At 36.7% G+C, this 18,846-nt stretch overlaps 1 protein-coding gene across 2 annotated transcripts in view; it reads right to left on the reverse strand.

The window, feature by feature from the left end:
- LOC100725815 (UDP-glucuronosyltransferase 2B4-like) overlaps positions 1–18,846 on the reverse strand; it is a 42,299-nt gene that overhangs the window by 15,899 nt on the left and 7,554 nt on the right. Inside the window, exons 2-4 of one of the 2 annotated variants that reach the window (XM_063240414.1) lie at positions 17,574–17,722; positions 11,354–11,485; positions 6,619–6,771 (exon numbers count right to left, since the gene is read on the reverse strand). In XM_063240414.1, the coding sequence (XP_063096484.1) occupies positions 6,649–6,771; positions 11,354–11,485; positions 17,574–17,722 (404 nt within the window). In that variant the 3' untranslated portion in view covers positions 6,619–6,648. Of the gene's footprint in view, positions 1–6,618; positions 6,772–11,353; positions 11,486–17,573; positions 17,723–18,846 lie in introns of those variants that run through there. The other variant, XM_003463770.2, reaches the window with a different exon arrangement.

Here is an 18,846-nt window from a genome sequence, read left to right on the forward strand (position 1 = left end):
TCATTTGGAGGTCTTCCACTGAGATCATTGAACAAAGGCAAGAATTTGCTTTTGTTTCATAGTTCTGACTGGGACTCATTTAGGTAACAAATTTTTATGCTTCAAATTTTGTATTCTGTCTCCCCAGTGTTTATAGATGCTTTATCTCATATAGTTTTGTAAAACTAGCAAGTCTAGGATAAAACATGGGAAAATTATAAGGTTATGATATTTTTTAATGGTACATTTTAATTATTTTGCTCTTGTACTTGTTAAATTTAATTAGTTGCTAAAGTTACTAGTATTCCTTGCTTGACTGTATTTAGCTTATCACACTAGAGATAATAATAATTGAACATCCCTAAGAGACTTAATGTAAACTTCTGTAAAATGATTCCCTTAAATGAAATCCATGTCATACTTAGAAAATAAAACATTGGACTCCTTCCACATTTAAAAAAGCACTAGGCTGGTGGCCATTCTTCAAGACTTGGAGGACAGATTTCACTGAGTCAGACAGGTTCTGATCCTCCTCTGTACTTTAGAGGAAATGTCAAGCCTGTTCTGCTTCAGTTTCCTTCCTTTGACTTACCTCTACTCATTTTCCACTTTGTTCTTTCCTTAGAGAAGCATGTGAAACTGGGGAGAACTCTAGATTATTTCAACCTTTTCCTTCTAAGTTAAGCCATAGAAAATGAGTGTTTGCTACACCTGAAGATAAAGAAGTCACCTTAGATGAAGGACACATACCTCTTCCCAGGGCCAGAAGAGACATTGGAATCATGTCTGTCAAGGAGAGCATACATAAGAGCCATGTCCCTGCTTAACATTCTGGGCTATGATCTTTTCCAGAAATCAAACCTGAGACACAGTGGGAAGAACCAGCTTTCACATGAGAATGGAAGAAGCTTACCTTCAACAGCAGCATAGGTATGGGACCTAAACACATTTTCAACTAAGGAGGCTTTCCAAACTTTCAAGTTGTGGACTTTAAAACCTTTATTGTAAATTCATAGAGCACTAAGTAATGATCTTGCTCAGACTTTTAACTATCCCTTATATAACTTTGACAGTCAGTGGTTATAACAGCTGTCACTCCTAAAAGAGGATGACAGGTTTTCCCAGCATCAGTTTGGTGAATCCCCATTGAAGCCAGTGGCCACTGGGGCCAATGCAGTGTTAACCAAACATCTGGATTCCCTCTGAAGACTGACCTCTGGTTGTGTGAGCTAATGCAAATTGAGAACTCAGGGATCATGGCCAAGACACTCAAGGTTTCCTCAGTGGTCCCTGGGTCTCCAACCACAGAAAACCTCCACTTACCTGTCTATTAGATATTTCTGCTAGGAAGCTAAAACTGTTCCCTAAACTTTTCAGGCAGTTAGACTACCTCTCTCAAAATTACCCAGCAACAGCTTTTTACATTTCAAAAGAAACTAACAGGGAAGGACTTAGAATTGTGCCTTACATATGTTAACTGAGAGCAAATAGCCTTTTCTTTTCAGTGTGCCCCAAAGACTGGTGAAATGTGATCGCTAGACAATAGATAAATTTAACCTGTGACCTTCAAAGATCTAAAAATTTTAATAAAATATAGCTTTGTCCTGTTACTAGGAAAGGTTACCTAGACAATTGAATGGGAGACAAATGTCTGGAAACTTCTTTGTCCTAGTTCATGGGGCAAAGCTTCTTCAGTGAATTATTCTACCTATCTCTAGAGGAAAGTTACTTTACAACCCGAAACCATTCGTCTTCCACCTCACCTTTTAAATTATGATCTCTCCCAATAAACAAAGTAGCTTTAATGAACAAAGTCCCAATAAACAAAGTCCCAATAAACAAAGCTATGCTTTCTTCTTTAAGCATTCCTATGGAAACAAAGTTCATGAACTATCTAACTAGGGAGATAAGATTGTGTACCAGGCCAAGGGTAGATGGAGTGGCTGAATTTATCTTCTACTCTCTCCAGAGGACATCCACCTGCCATGGAGCAGAATTAACCTGAGGGACACCTTGAGGACATTTATCAAGTATGAATAAAATGGAACACCTTAATTTATCTCCTTTTTGCATAGCTAGATAGCTCAGTATTAAAGTTTCATGCAGTAAATGGCTAGGGACAAAGATCAGCAAAAGTTCCTGAGTTTGATTCCTGGTTCTGAAAAAAGACCTTATACCCTTTTGCCTTAATTTTTGCATTACATACATGAGAAACTCAATGCTAAAGTCCCTTATGCCTTTGGAATGCACTCTTAAGCTATGGAAGATGTTTGCCCCTTCCCTGTTGAAAAAGAGTCTGAAAGGATTTTGCCCTAGATAGTATATTATGGCAGTAGAGGCAGGACTAAGGGATGTTTATCTTGAGGTCACTTCCATCTTCCCCTATGACAACTGGCTTTGCATTCTACCTGTGGTGCCAAAAGGTCCTAATCAGCTACTTGTGCATCACCAATGCCCACCCTAAGTGCAAACCCCAGTCAGAGGTTATATATACATCCCCATACCTTACATCCTGATCAGAAGTGGCCCAGCTGTCTTTGGTCATGGGACACTTCTGCGTGTCCTTAAATAAAGGCTACTGTTTCTTTATATTCTTTTTGCTCTTTCCTTGCACTGAAAATCCCATCAGAGTCAATTAGTATTTCTCTGCATAAGCATATGGCCTACTTACTCCCTAGGGCCAACATGAAATACAAAGGAAAGTATTATTATGATATTTTCTTACAACTAAAATCATACTGTAAAAAAGGAAAATGGTTAGAACTGAATTATGTTGAAACTTTGCATTAAAAGATAATTTTTATCTACGCCCCAGGTATAATTATAATCCTTATGAGACCACTCTAAGTCATACAACTCTTTCTCTCAGTGGCCTAAAGCAAATTCAGTTACAACTACAAAAATTTTCAGATGACCCTGATAAGTATTTCAATGTCTTTAGAGGATTTACTCAGATCTATGAGCTAGGCTGGGAAGATGTAATGTTACTCTTAATACCAAACATTGAGTTCTAGGGCTGAGGATTTAGTTCAGCGGCATAAGTGCCTGCTTTGAAAGCATGTGGTCATAAATTCAATCCCTGGTACCGATAGAAAAACAAAAACAAAATCATTGACTTGTAGGGAAACACAAGCAGCGTTACAAGCTGCTATTGCTTTTGCAAGTGAATATCATATTGTTAACTGTAGAAGGCCAGAAGAGGGACAGCCTGGGGAACCACCAGTCCCCAATGGTGCACAAGCAGTTCCCAGCCAATACCTGAAGTGGCCTGACAACAATACAGGAGATTTGAATAGGAGAGTTTTGTGTGTGTGTTCTTGAAGTCTAAGAAGGACAAAAACCAAGCCTTCTAGTTATTTTAAGTTGTCAGCCATTTCTCAGGAGAAAGGTGAAAACACCTCTGATTTCTTAGATCATTTATCAGAGACACTTATAAACATATGTCCATAGATCCTGATTCAATAGATGGACAGATTTTTGCTTAAAGATATGTTTATTACTCAGTCAACTCCAGACATTAGTAAAAGCTAGGCTTTGCTCCAGATAGTTCACTTGATTCTTTAGTAAAACTGCTTCCTTAGCATTCAATAATCAGGACTGGGAAAAAACCAAAGAGAGAAAACAAAGAGACCAAATACAAAAATAAATGGCTGCCTTTATTGTGGTCTTATAAGCACAGAGCTTAAGTATAATTCTTGAGGTTCCAAGAAGGGCTTGATGATGACATTTACCTGCTATCCCTGCCACAAACCAGGTCACTTTAAGAGAGACTGCCTTAAGATGCCCAAGCCATTCCCTACCTACAAAGGTGACCACTGGAGGCTGGACTGCCCTCTGAGGTCAAGGTGCCAGAGTTCAGACCCATCCTATCAAGTGGTCCAGTAGGACTGAAGGGTCTCAGGGCACTCATCTCCTCCCTCCTGGCCAGACTGTCATGTCTACCTGTCATCTCTACAGAGGACTGCTGAGTAATCATGACAAAGATAAAAACCAGCTGATTGCTGGACATTGGCATATGTTTCTTTGTCCTTCTGAACTCTGGTCTTTGTTCCAGTCAGTGTACCTCAATATAGTCACCAAAATATAAGTTACTTTAACTATAAATGGGAGGGCCGGGATTTAACTAAGTGGCATAAGTGCCTGGCAAGTGCAAGGTTGTGAGTTTGATTCCTGACACAAAACAAACAAACAAAAAACCGCTGTAAGTGGGATAATTTTCTATATACTAATTTTTTTTAGTTTTGCTTAAAACCCAACTCCAATCCTGGAAATATTTTATTCTGTATAATTACTGTCATGTATATATTCCAAGTTGCCAACTAATCAAAATGATGCTGAGATTGATTTTTACAACTATAGCACATATTTTTGTTTACATCTAAAAACTCAAAAGAATTTCATTTGTCAAAATAATGATTTAATCTCATTTCCTACATGATCAAAATTTAGAGATAATTATGTAACCAAAACTTAAAAAGAATCAAGACAAAATCAATAAAAGGACATAAGAGTCAATGGGTTACAATTGTCATAATTTAGAAATAGTTTCTAAACTTATGTGTCAGTACTACCACTCATGCTTTGATAAAAAATTGTATTTGCCTAAATGTGCCAAACTGCAAGACATCATACAGATAAAACCAATATATGCTAGATTCTTTTTAGATTCTTTTTGCTTCAGTCCACCAGATCTTGTCCAGAGAGAGTTATGTGATATATGTGATATATATATATATATATATATATATATATATATATATATATATATAGTGAGTATTAAATGATACTACAACTGATATCTCTTCTAAATGAGAAAAATAAATTTATTAGACAGGCTGTCCTGCAAAGTTGGATGGCATCAAACACTCTAATAGCAGCACAGGGGAGTACTTGTGCAATTGTAAAAACTAAACATACGTACATTCCTAATCCTTCTGCTAATATCTCAAAAACTACCCAGAATATTAGATGACAAATCAATGACATGTCAGATTCTAAAATTCCCTTGACTTTGTCCTTATAGAAATTATTTCCACCTACTCTTGGCAAAAAACTTTGTTAACTATATTCATGATTGTCTTATTGATTTTAATCTTTGTCCCATACCTACTTAACTGTTTCTTTGGCCTTGACTCCTCCAGACTTAAAACTGTGCACCTACCCAAGGTGAAAATGCCTGTTTGTCTACTTAGGGCCTCCAAACATTATCTCCACAGGAGTACCTCTGACTGCCTTTTACCAACTATGATCCTCCTCAACCTGAAGATTGGTCATCACTCACTATCCTGTCATGGAAGTTCAGAGGGGTGATTTTCAGACAGCTGAGTGAGAAATATTGTAGGCAGTGTGACGGAGCCAGATCCTCAAAGGAGACAGTGCAGAAGCCCAAATACCTTGCAACAGTGGAGGACACAGACACCTCCTGCTGTGGGCCAGGCCTAAGACAAAAGATCAAACAAATACATCTATATCTTAAGGACTGATCTTTTAAACAAGTTTCCTATCACCCAGGGGAAGTCAGGAGTCACCATTCCAACCCCCTAGGAGTCACTGGTCTCTAAGAATGCCTGCTTTCTAACTTGACTTTCTTTCCCATTTTTTCCCAATGTAACCAATTTTACCTGAACGGTTAATCTTATTGGTTAACCATAATTCTGTCCCAACTTATGCCCATCTCCCTTGCAAGTTCCCAGTTTTCCGTACCTTGAACTGGTCTCACTCTTTTACTTTATAAAAATCCCTATAAAAGACAGTTTTGGCAACCTGCTCATGATCATTTTGGTCTCTCTCTCAGACATAAAGTTTTCTTTCTCTCAATGAATTTATTGTGCTCTTAACCTACACTGTTCCTAAAATTCATTCTTCAATTTTAGAAAATATGAACTTGTACCAGACAAAGGTTGGTGTTTCATTTAGCTATATCATCAGGAAGTATGATAATACTGAAATGGCAAAGAGTGTTTTAAAGTCTGTTTGTCAAGTTGATAATTGTGATTGTTGACTGATTGTGTGAATTTGAGCAAGACATGGCCAACTGTATTGGATCAGCATCATTCTGAGTGTGGCTGCGGGACTTACTGAAGGCCCCAGGGAGTCTTTTATCCTGAACAAAATAAAAAAGAAATAAAGAAAGGTTTGCTTCTGTTCCTTTTGAACAGCTTCAGCCTTTACCGTCACCATGAATGATGATGTTGCCTGGCTTCCTTCACAAACTTTTCAGCCTCCAGAACAACCCTTCAGCCTCTAGCACAGACCTTACAATCTTCCACTGCAAACACTTTGGCTTCCACAGAGAGAATTACCCAGGATATAACAGTGAGCCCCAGACCTGCAACGGAGTCCTTTAGATCTCCAGTGCACAGACAGACATTTGCAATATTCCACACCTGATTAGTGGGCAACCATTGTCAGCCAATCTTGTAAATGTTTATATATCTTCACATCATATTTTAAATCTGTTTCATCAGTCAGCACTGACTAATAGAGACACTATCTCTGTATCTCTCATGACAATATTTTATCATATTCTAAAAACTTTAAATTACTACAGAGATTGAAAATTTTAGAAATTTTCAAAATTAATGATGCAAGCATTTTATATCTATATGAAAATATCAAGGATGACTTATTTCATCTGTTTAAAGTAAATTTTATTGTCTCCAAGCATATCTAGGATTTAAAATAAAGCATTTTTGAAGATAAATTGAGACAAACATTAAAAGTTGGCATTACAATGTTGTGGACAGCTAAGTGGGGCAGGGCTGTTTTAGGCAGTGAGGCTGAGCTGGACCCCTAGAAGAGAAAGTGCAGAGAATCAGATGCATTGCAACTGTGTGAGAGACATAGGAGGATCCTGTGATGGGCAGACCTCAGGACAAAAGATGAAGGGAATGCACTCATATACTTCCTTTAAGAATAAACAACAGTGGTTGATAGTTTAAATAGGTCCATCATCTTGGGAGAGCCAGGAAGAGCCACTGACCCACCCCCGCCATGAAAAGTTCCTCTTCTCTTCCAAGGCTGCTGCTTTCTGACTTACTTCCCCATTTTATCCTGATTTAATCAATATTACTTGAACAATTATACACAAAATCTTATCATTTGACCATAGTTTTGTCTTACCTTATGCTCACCTTGCAATTTCCCATTTTTTCCACCTTGAACTCAGATAACTTCATGGTTTTGATCTATAAAAGTCTGTCTAAAATGCAAGGTCTTCAGCAACCCACTCAGGCACCTCTCCAACAGAAGCTTTTTTCCCCCAAATAAATATATTCTGCTCCTAACCTCTGTTGTTCCTAGAACTCTATCTTCAATTTTAGAGAACATAAACTCACAAGACAGTTAGAAGATTGAGTTTCTTTTCCCAATATCAAAAGCCCTCATTCCAAGGGGTATATTATTTTCTAATAAGAAAAACAAGAAAAATACCACCATAACAAATTTTTGTAAGGTTCCAATCAAACCTGACTCCGCTAGATTCCAGCCTTCTTACCAGTAGAAGCACTACTGTGCTTAGCAGGGACCTCAGCTCAGCACTGGAGACTGCCACAAACTTATGGAGAACACTAGGCAGGATTTCAAATTAACCAATTGGCTTCCTATGTTTACTAGTGAACCTGCCTCAAGTCTAAGACCCTTGTCTGGAGATGGGCAGGTGATTTATAATAAGTGAAACTTTGAATTACTGGTGCCATTTGAGGCCTATTGTTGCTGGTGATGGCATGAGGCCTTAAAGAACAAGATGAGGCCACAGCAGAGGACACTTGGCTCCAACCTCAATTAGCTAAACAGAGATTCTAGCTGCAGGCTTCTCTTCTGCAACCTGGAGGACAAGAGAGTTCTCCTAAATTAGCATAATTTACTACTTGGAGAAGTCTTTGAACTGACTCCCAAGGTCCTGCTCAGTTCCTGCATGCATTTTCCTCAGTATCCCTCCCTTTGTTTGAATACCAAATAAATATAGACTCCCTTTGTTTGAATACCAGACAAATATAGAGAAGTTTTTTGTTTCAGCCCTCAGAGAATCTCAAACTCTGCTAGAGAGTTTTGACTCCCCTGGAGCCTAAAATCATACCACTTGTCTCTTTTATTTAAGCTTTTACCATCCACTTATTTGAGAGATTGTAGGCCTGATCAGTGGGTGATAATCCACAAGCACAGGAATGGTTATAAGATTGGCCAAGGAATTTTACATGTCCTGGGGACATCCGGAGACACTCAAGAATTTGTATCATGCAATTCAAGACTCTGCCTACTGAGATGCAAGACTGCCTGAAAACTTTAACCACAGATGTTTATTGAGATCTCCCTGTCTAATGTACTTTGCCTCCTCTCCATCCCTATAAAAGAGACACACTTCCTCCAGTTCAGGGCACCTGAACTATATTGCACTCTCTGCCTGAACTTAGGAACAACAAATTCCAGGCCATGTTTCACAGGCTTGATGGCTTTTGCATGTTTTCCCCTTCCCCTGTGTACTATGTATGTTACAATTTCCAGTCTCCACCATTCTATTTTTTATATATTAACTATTAATTATTTTAATATATAGATGAAGTAAGATTATATAGCACATATTAAAATATTATACTACCAACTTCCTTTTCCTCCTCAACTTCAAAATGTTCTGTTTACAATACTAGTTCTCTTTTACAGTAGTAGATATCTTCAAAGAGTACAAATTCTTATCTATTTTGCAACTATTTTATTGAATCTAAAATGACACTGAATAATTGAAAAAAAGTTACTCATGACAGCAAGAATATCCATATCAATTTCATTTTAAATGTTCATTTATATCAAAGTCCTAGCTGCCATTTAAACCTTCCAAATGGATTTTGGTACATTCTGACAAAAGTTCTCTATTTGCAATTTGATCTATCAAAATACAGAATCACAGATCTGGTATACCTCTTTGTGTGCTTAACAAACATGATTTTTTAACTAAACATTATGGATAGATAAAAGAAAAAGTTTGTGTTTTCTATTATTGAATCCTGTACATTCACTTTTTAATCTTTAAAAAAATGAAAACTGTGAAACAAATACATCTTTCTGATCACAGTGGCGTACAAAGTACACTGTGTACTCTTTGAATGTATGGCTGGTATCTTTCTTGTAAAGTTATTTGTGGCCTGAATGACCAAACACAAGAAGGTGTATTTTTCACCAAGCAAATTTCTGTAATGAGGAATTTTATACCTTCATTATGTACTTCTCCAGCACTGAAGCACTTTAGGTAACATTTCATGGAATCTGAGCAAAAGCTGAAGCAATCACATTGGTTCTGCCTTCTGTTAGGTTGTTGACCTTTGATCCCAGAGTAAATATCACAATACTATGTAATCCAGAGCTAGTTTCCTTTTGCCATAGTAGACATTTTCAAGGACTACACATTCTTATCTATTTTGCAACCATTTTTGCAGACACTAAAGTGACACAGAAAGGGAAACAGCCATAATGGGACTTGGGAGACCAAACAGGACATCAGCTAGCCAGTCTTTCTGGTAAGCCATGCAAACCATGCAGGGTTCCAGGGAAAAGAATTGGCCATGCTGGGACTTGGGGGACAAACCAAGAAATGAGTTAGCCAGCAATTCCAATAAGCAGCACAAGCTGAGCAGGTTCTAGTTAAAGAAAAGTGAGCTTCTCCAGAGAATGATCCATGGTGGGGCTTGGGACATGAACCAAGAAATGAACTAGCCAGCAATTCTGAGAAGCTGCACAAGACACACTGGTTCCAGTCAGAGAAAAGTCAGTATCTCCTGAGAATTAGCCATACTGGGACTTGGGGGACCAACCAAGAAATCAACTAGTCAGCCTTTCTAGTAAGCCATGTGAGCACCATGGGTTCTAGCGAGAGAAAATTCAGCATCTTCTGATGCTCTTTCTTGTTGCAACTTGGGGATCAAGAAACAGTGATCCTGTGACTTAGGGGACCATAAAAGAAATCAAATGACTAGACTTTATGCTAAGCCATATGAGCCACTTAGGTTCCAGGGAGAGAAAAGTCAGCATCTCCTGTTGCTCTCTCTTGTTGCAACTTGGGGATCCAACCCAGATATCAGCTAACCAACCTTTTTTGTAAACCACACCAGCCTCCCAGGTCCCAGAGAGAGAAAAGTCAGCATGTTCCAAGAGTCAGCCATGCTAGGACTTGGGGGACCAACCCAGAAGTCAACTACCCAGTCTTTCTGGTAAACTGCATGATCCACATGGGTTCAAGGAGAGAAAAGGCATTGTGACCCATAAGCCTATTGGCATGTGGGCTGAGCATCAGACTGTCCATGTGTCACCCCCTTTCTAGTCTCCTCACCATAAGCAACTAGCTAGTTCAGAGGACAGACTGCGTTTATAACAACTAAGGTACTTAAGTCATGTATTGCTTGTATGTATTGTTTGTATGATTATACAGCAATCCAAGCATCTGTTGGGAGGATGTCAGTATGCAATATAGGAGATATGGGGGATTTCATTCTATCTTGTTTTTCAATATTTTCTCACTGGTTTGCTTTCTTCTGATTAATTGTTTTTGTTTATTAAATATTATAGTTTGATTGGTTTTATTCATTTTGTTTTTGGTTTGATTTTGCTATATCTGATAGAATGGACAAATACTGTCAAGATAACAAGATACATTATGGTAGCTATTTTGTTTTCATCATGTCCTACTATGAAATTCTGTACCAATTTTGATCATTTGGTTCTTTTTGGTACCGGGGATCAAACTCATGACCATGTGCTTGCAAGGCAGGCACTTATGCTGCTGAACTAAATCCCCAGGCTTGGTGCATTGTTTTGATTGGCTTTGTTCTGTTTTGTTTAGTTGGATTTTACTATCTTTAAAATAAAAAAAAAACAAAAATGAAAAACATGTTACTCAAGACAGCAAGAACATCGGTATCAATTTTACATTAAATGTTCATTTGTATCAAAGTTAGTGCTGATATTTAAACTTTTCAAATGGATTTTGGTACATTTTGAAAATGGTTCTCTATTTGCAATTTGATCTATCAAAGTACAAAGTCATAGTTCTGGTATACATTTTTGTGTGTTTTAAGAAACATAGTTTGTTTAATAAGCTTATGAATATATAAAAATTAGTGTTCTCTATTATTTAGTCCTGTACATTCAGTTTTTTAATCATTAAAAAAATGAAAAATTTGAAAGGAAAAATATGTTACTGACCACAGTGGTGCACAAAATACCCTATGTACTCTTTGAATGCATGGCTGATACATTTGTTTTAAAGTTATTTATGGTATGAATGAACAAACTTAAGAAGGTATATTTTTCACCAAGGAAATTTCAGTAATCAGACTCTTTACAAGCTTCGTAAGTACAGGGCTACCACTGAAGCACTTTAGCTAACCTTCTGTGGAATCTGAGCAAGGCCTGAAGCGATCGCATTGGCTATGTCTTCTGTCAGGTTCATGACCATTGACCCCAGACTAAATATCACAATGCCGTGTTCTCCAGAGCTCTGCACAAAGTCTTCCAGTTCCTGTGAAGAGAGAATTTGCCTCCATTACAAAAGAGCAACAGCAGCCAGCCCAATCAAAAGAACTCCTAAAAACTTCTGGAGAAAAGAAATCACATAGTGTGGCGAATTAATAGAGTGCTCACTGTTTTAAAATGTAATTTAAGTAAGTATGTAAAGCACGTAATTACATGAGTTCTGTGTGAGTGTGTGTGTGTGTGTGTTTTAGAGACAGGGCTTGCTATGCAGTTAGGCTGGCCTTGAGCTCCTTTTGTAGCCCAGGCTGGCCTTGAACTTGCAATAATATACCTCCCTTAGTTGCTTGAGTGCTTGGATTAAGAAGTACTGGTCCTCACATTGAGCATTGCTTCCTGGCTCCAGAGGGGAAGACATACACTGCTTATTCTCCAGGATGAACTCATCATGCTGGCTTTCTGGAATGTACTTCACTGTGCTTGTTGTTGGAGGAGCTTGGGGCCTTCATGTCACTGTGGATGGCTGTGGTACTTTTCAGGACAGCCCTGCTCTTTGTTGTAAGTGTGACTTCTTGGCTCCAGTATAGAACCTTCAACCTACCAGCACAGCTCCTTTGCCCTGCTGGCATAGACTTCCTAGCTTCCACTGCTGACATTCAGGCCTTCCCAGTAGGGATCCATAAAAGAGATTGATGTGAGTCCTTCTTGTGAGCTCTAGACCTCCAGCTGGACTCATGGGAGGCATTGTCATGAGCTCTGGCTCTTCATCTGGACTCTTGTGGGACATTGCTGTGGGACTTAGGCCTTTGCATAAATGTTCTATGTCTTTGGTGTTGTGGATAGATTTTCTGCATTTTCTTGCGTTAATTATGGGTGACCATCATAAAAATAATATTGTAAACTCCATGTGCTGATTTTTATTTTTCTTTTCACAACCCCTGACTACAACACTGATTAGATAACTGAGTGCTAACATCACACAGCCAATATTCTCTACTGTTGTGCTTGAGCAAAGACTGAAATGGTCTTGAAGAAACAAAGTGATGAAGTGTGCAGACAGATCCATGTTGTTCAGAGAAAGAAAGAAGGGCCTTGCTTTTATGGACTCAGAGAGAGGAGTGATGAAGATTTGCTCCTTGAGAAAACTATTATCAGGATCTTCTGGTCTGTTCTCTCCACTAGATCTTCACTATGGGTGATTTTATTTCTTTGCATCATTTCTTCACTATGAATGATTTTGTCCAATTTTAGCTGGAATATTGCCATGTTGGGTTAATTACTGGCTGTGGCTTTCCACCCTTGATATAGCATTATTTTTCTTGCTTCTTAACATATTTTCACATGTTTTGTGAAAATCCTATTCTATCTTCAATATAGAGATTGGTTTGGTTAGAATTTCATGTGTTCCAATATGCTTGCTCTTAGTAATTTTTGATTCATAGATTCTAATTGTGCACCTTGGAATCTCATCTTCCCTGTTGCAAAATTTCATGGTAGTGGCCCTTACACTTTTATAGATGATCCTTGATTAAAATCTACCATATACCTTTAAACTCTTGGAACAGTGTCATGAAATTTTAAATCTTTGATTGTAATGAGGTTTAGACATGGTTATAAACCTTACACCTAGAAAAGTTATTTTATCATCTGCCTTCATCAGTGATTATTCACTTCTGTAGTTTTGCTAAATCATTCATATTTACTAAAGACAGATTATTTGGAGATTTGTCATATTTTGTCATTGGATGCTTACTTCTCTGACCATAAGTATAAAAAAATTAAGACTAAAATGAAATGATTTTGCATTTATCTGTTTCTCTGATCTAAAAACTTCATATGTTAGCTTAGTTATTTTTCATAATTTCCTATGCTTCAAATCATTTTTTATTCTTGGGAGTTTAAGAATCATTAAAATTCAGCAGTCTGGTTTTGTGGTTTAGAGTTTCTGTGAAGTAATCTTAAAAGTTCTATTAATACTGTAAGAGAACACATACATAGCTATGTGTTTGAATGAAAATACTTGTGTATTTCTTCCCTTTGAAATATTTTGCTTAGAAATCGCTCTTCATTTGATGTGCCAGTAGGAAGTGCTGTGTGCAACCAGCTGTGAATGATGCTTATTACTGGTATTCCCAGTATTCTATAGAAAAAATGCCAGGGATTTAGCTCAGTGGCATCAGCACTTGCCTGGCAAGTGTGAGGTTGTGAGTTCGATCCTCAGCACCACATAAAACAAACAAACAAAACAAAAAATCCCATGAAATTATAGGAAAAACTTGCACCTCAGAGGAAAGCATCCACAAGGCCTTTCATGCGTATAAGGTTTTTTTCATACCTTAGGAATTCACTTTGCACTTAGAAAGCCCTTCCCAAAAGAAATGTTTGTCTGGAATTTACTGGATATTGAACTGAGGACTTTTGCACTGATCTATGTTCCTCTCCCTTATCATTTATTATTTTGAATTTTGAAACAGGTATTCACAACTTGTTAAGTGCACTAGGTTGGGCTTGAACTTATGATCCTCTTGCCCTTAGCCTCTTAAATCACTTGGTTTATAGGCATGTACCTTCAGGCCCAAATGCCTTGTATATTCGTTACAACACTCAGTTTGCCTTTTTTTCAACAAATTGTACCATGAAAAATGAAATAGAAATTCCAGTGCTTCAGAACCATGTCATTATTGCATTTTGTTCTTTTGGCTTTTAATCTATTTTTCTCTTCGTTATTTTTATTTTACATTGATTTTTCTCATAAATTAATGATCAAGCTTGCAGGGCATGGTGTTACAAGCTTTAATCTCAGCACTGAAGAGTCTGATGCAGGAAAACTGCAGCAAATTTAAGGCTAGCCTTGGCTATATAGTGAGTTCAAGTCCATCCTGAACTACATAGAAAGTCCATCTCTCAAAAAAAGAATCACCAAAGTGTACTAAATTAAGCAGTATATTTGTTTATCTAATCATATCTTCTTAATTATTTCAAGTTCTACTTATAAAATGCTATTGTCCATACTATTCACCAAGATTAAAATTTTAAATGGTGTCATTGTTTTAATTCAGAATGCATGAATGAATGAATGTATGACTCACACGGTACATCCAAGTTTTTATTACGAATCCCTTTACATGCAGCACTACTTAAGTCTTGGTTTTATCTCATGAGTACTCTCACCAAATACTTTCTTTATCGTGTGGTGAAAAATGTTTCTCTATATTACTAAGTAATAAATCTCTTTTAGATGAGTAATCACTAACATGGTCTGATCATTCCCTTTCTGTAATACCCTTATGAAATTAAAATGGTCATAAAAACTCATGGAATAGTATAAAACATAAAAGAATAAATGAGGTAATTTCTATGCAAAGAAAACCTCAAATTGAAATCTGTATATTGTTAGAGTTGGAGTTGTAATTCAGTGGTAGAGCACGTGCTTAGCATGCACAAAGCTCTGGGTTTAATTCCTGGCAAACACTTCTGTAAAAGAAACTTATATGGCTTCATTCTTTTTAAACATTCTATTCATAAAACTAGATGCATAAATATGGGTTGGGGTTGAAACTCTTGATGAGAATAGGTGAAGTTCTGCAATTAACCTCCAGCACAAATACACATATATGTATACAGGTGATGTATATTTAGAAATTGTACTTCAATTATACATACATATTCATCTTCCATCAAAATGTAAATCCTCTACTATCCATTTGCCTTTCTGATTTGAAGTATATTTATAACATCCTGGACAGTGTGATTTTGTATTCTCTGGTTAAATGATTATAATAGTTTAGTCTAAAATCATACCCCATGTGATATATATCTAAATTGCATCCAATATTTCTTTTATGAATAATTTCTATAAGCATTGATTATGCATTTAATTTTCTGTACATAATTTCATATGACTTTGTCATGAAATGAATAGAAAATATGAAAATTTGCTTTCCTCTTTGTCTATATTTAAAAAAATTAGTTTATTCCTAATACTTATACACATTTATAGGATACTGTGTGACATTTTACCATGTGCACCATGATTTGGTTTCTATTCAATTTTTTAATCTTTTTTATCTTTTTGTCTTCCACTGATGCTGCCATTTTACCTTCACAAGAATTGAGAAATCCTTTCAAAACGGGGGGCGGGGATTATGGACCTTTTTCTTTTTTTTTGATTTTTTTTTTTTTTTTGATATCAGGGACTCAACTCATGAACCTACTCTTGCCAGGCCACTGAGCTTAATTTGTAGTGCTCCTGGACCTTTACTAATCTTAACTTTGTTTTTGGAATCATGAGTTAGCATTTAGAGCCACACAAGGTAGTTTAGAAACAAAAATCGTCTTTTAAATTTTGCAAAGAATCTTATTTCACATTGATGTCAATAAGACTGAGGAAAAATGCTCTTAAATTCATTAAATATCATTTCCTAATTCAGTAAAATTTTCTGGGTTTTATTTATATAAAATAATATTTGACAATGTAATAACTCGGACCCTCGAATAAAATCCGAGGAAGCAAGAGACTGAAATTTGGGGAGCAAAGGCTTTATTAGGCCAGGCCTGGTGACGAGTCTCCGGGAGCCAATTTGGAGACTGCAGCCAGAGACTGAAGGGAGGACTTTAAAAAGAGGCTGGAGGAAAATGGGAGGGGAAAACAATGAAACCTGCAGAGCCATCAAACTTGTTGACCCAAATCTGGAAACTGTATAGCTGTCCACTTAGTTCTGACAACCTCGGGAGCCTTTGGTGCCTTTTGAGTTACTCCCATTCTGCAGATAAGCATTATCTGCAATAACATTTGGAGAAGAAAGTACAAAGTTGATTATCTCAGGACAGCTCCTTAACACTAACAGGTGGGAAGGGGTCAAAAGTTAAGAGAAGCTGAAACTTAAGTTTTCACAAGGATTTGGAACTTAACCCTTTTGGTGCATTAGGGTTAAGCCACAACATTTTCCTGTAATTTCTTTGAAGCTAAGCAGTTCTTAAAAACAGAGCAGGCTCATTTTATGACAGACCACCACCAGGTCAGGAAGAGGGCACCAGAAACCCAAAATCTTTATGGCCTAGCCTAGATAGATAGGTAAGGGCGAGGGGGGCAATAAGGCATGATACAGAACAGAAAACGGCGGTTATGTTTTTCTTTCTTTCTAGGAAGGGGGATCAAGGTCAGGTAAAAGGTTATGCTAATAACCAAATCTTCCTGCACACAAGCAAGTTACTTCAAACAAGTGTAAATTAGAGGGCCATCCTAGTTTTCTTTAGCTTTTTAGCAGAGAATAGAGGCGCCTAACAGTGATTAATAACTCTTGTTAGCTTGTTTTAGCACCACTTCTGTTGTTTGTAGAGGGCAACTCTGGTTAACACATCCATTAGGTAAGGTTTTACAATTCTTTATTAGGTCATCCAAAGGGAAAAGGAAAACACATACATAAGCCATGGTATAGGTTTTGTTATGATACACATATAGTGAAGCTATTTTCTTAGAGTACAACAACAAATGTCTGAGTTTCTTTATAAGGAATATCATTCCATGTGCATAAAGAATCCTTTCTAATTGTGAGCTAAGGGGGCAGATTTCAAATGCCAGTGGTAGGAATTAATAGACACCGCTTAAGCACAGAGCATGTATCCTCTCATTTTCTCTTTCTTCTTTCTGTCAGGCAGCTATGCTGTTCTCTAAGGGAATTTTCTAAGCTGTCGCACAGTTTTGCTGTAGTGAGGGAACCCCTGTGGTCTTTTATCACTAAAAATTTTCCACACAATTCCTATAACTTGATTATAGTCTGTCTCCCAAAGTAGGATGAAGAGCTCTGGGGCAGACCCTGTGCCATTTTATTTCTCTGTGTACCCTGCACTCTGTTTGGGATACGTTAAGCACTTACATTCATTTGGAATGGATGGCATTTATTTTCTCAAGTGGTTAAAACTGTGATACCTTTGTTTAATTTTCAGTGCCAAAATCTTCAGATATTTTTAACAAAAATAAAATTGACCTACTTGTCATGGGAAAAATTTGTAAGAATTTCTGTTTGCAAGTCTCATTTCCCCATTTCCTATGACTTCACTACTGTATGGCAGGTAATTTGAATGAAAATCAGGGAATACTTCCTGCTGAATGTGCAGGAAACAGAATCAGTGTTTACCTTAGGCAGAGGTTTGGCGGGTTTGCAGTGGAGTCCTCCAATAAAATCAAAATTGGGTAAGGTTGGGTGAGGAAATTCTAGGTCCCAGTAGGTTCTAACGAGCCATACATCTGCTTTCCCCATTGTCTCAGTTAAAGTGGTGGGTCTTCCTGCAGAGGAAAAAGAACCTTGAAGCAACCCAAAGTGTGAATGTGAGATGACAGCCAGGTGACCATGGATATGCCAGGTCATTTTCTCAAAGACTTTTCAGCAGTGGAGCACAAGATATTTAAAAATGCCTGTAAATTTAATGATAGCACTTTACATTTATATCTATGTATATATGCCAACATACATGGAAAGTGTGTGCCAAATGTGTATGACTGTGTATGTTTAACATATTTACTATGTATATTTATGATTAGATGTATGAAATTCATTATTTGATATATTTGTGAGTTACATGTTTTCATAATGACAATCACAAGCAAATATACATAATCATAAACAAATATCAAAATAAGGTAGTATATATTTACATTTTCTCTAAATTTGCAGAAATAAATCAATATAAACAGACATTTTAATTCAATTATTATTCAGTCCTGTAATATTTATGAAAACGTTTTTATTCAAAAAACACTCCATTTTGCAGGACATAGAAGATGAAATATTAAAATTTATTTCTCTGTGAACCAGTAATTTTTAGCATTACTAACTTTTTCTTACTTATTTTTTATGGTTGGTTTATATTAAGAGTTTCATAATATTTAATCACTTATCTACGTGTATTTTCAAATAAGAACCAGAAAAGCTTTAGAATATAGAAAGAGTAATTGAATGTCATTAACATTTTCCTTAAAAGATAGAATTAATAATATGCAATAATAGATTTTAAAAACTGGATTAATATCACGCACTGTCATACTTCCACATTATAGATCTTTAAACAGATTGATGGTAACGATGGTGATGGAATGTGAAATAATTTAAAGATCACGCATATACTTGATTTCCAGGATAAAGTCTCTGTGATAAGTTCATCTAATATGGTTATAAAATGTTTGTAAATGAAGAAATTAATCTACCTCAGGGACACAGTTTCTTCAGTGCTATCTAAAGATACAAATGTGTGAACTTTCTCAGCTTACATAAGTCTATTCATTAACACATGTAGTGAAGTTTGCAATAACTGTTTTCAAATAGGTAATAAAACAGATGATAAAATGCTATAAATGTATAAAAATGTTGTACAAATACTCAGAGCAATGCATCATTATTGTATGAGTTCCTA

The sequence above is a fragment of the Cavia porcellus genome, unplaced genomic scaffold (genome assembly GCF_034190915.1).
Source record: "Cavia porcellus strain 051 isolate PalLab524CR breed Dunkin Hartley unplaced genomic scaffold, mCavPor4.1 scaffold_30, whole genome shotgun sequence".
Classification (NCBI taxonomy): Eukaryota; Metazoa; Chordata; class Mammalia; order Rodentia; family Caviidae; genus Cavia; species Cavia porcellus.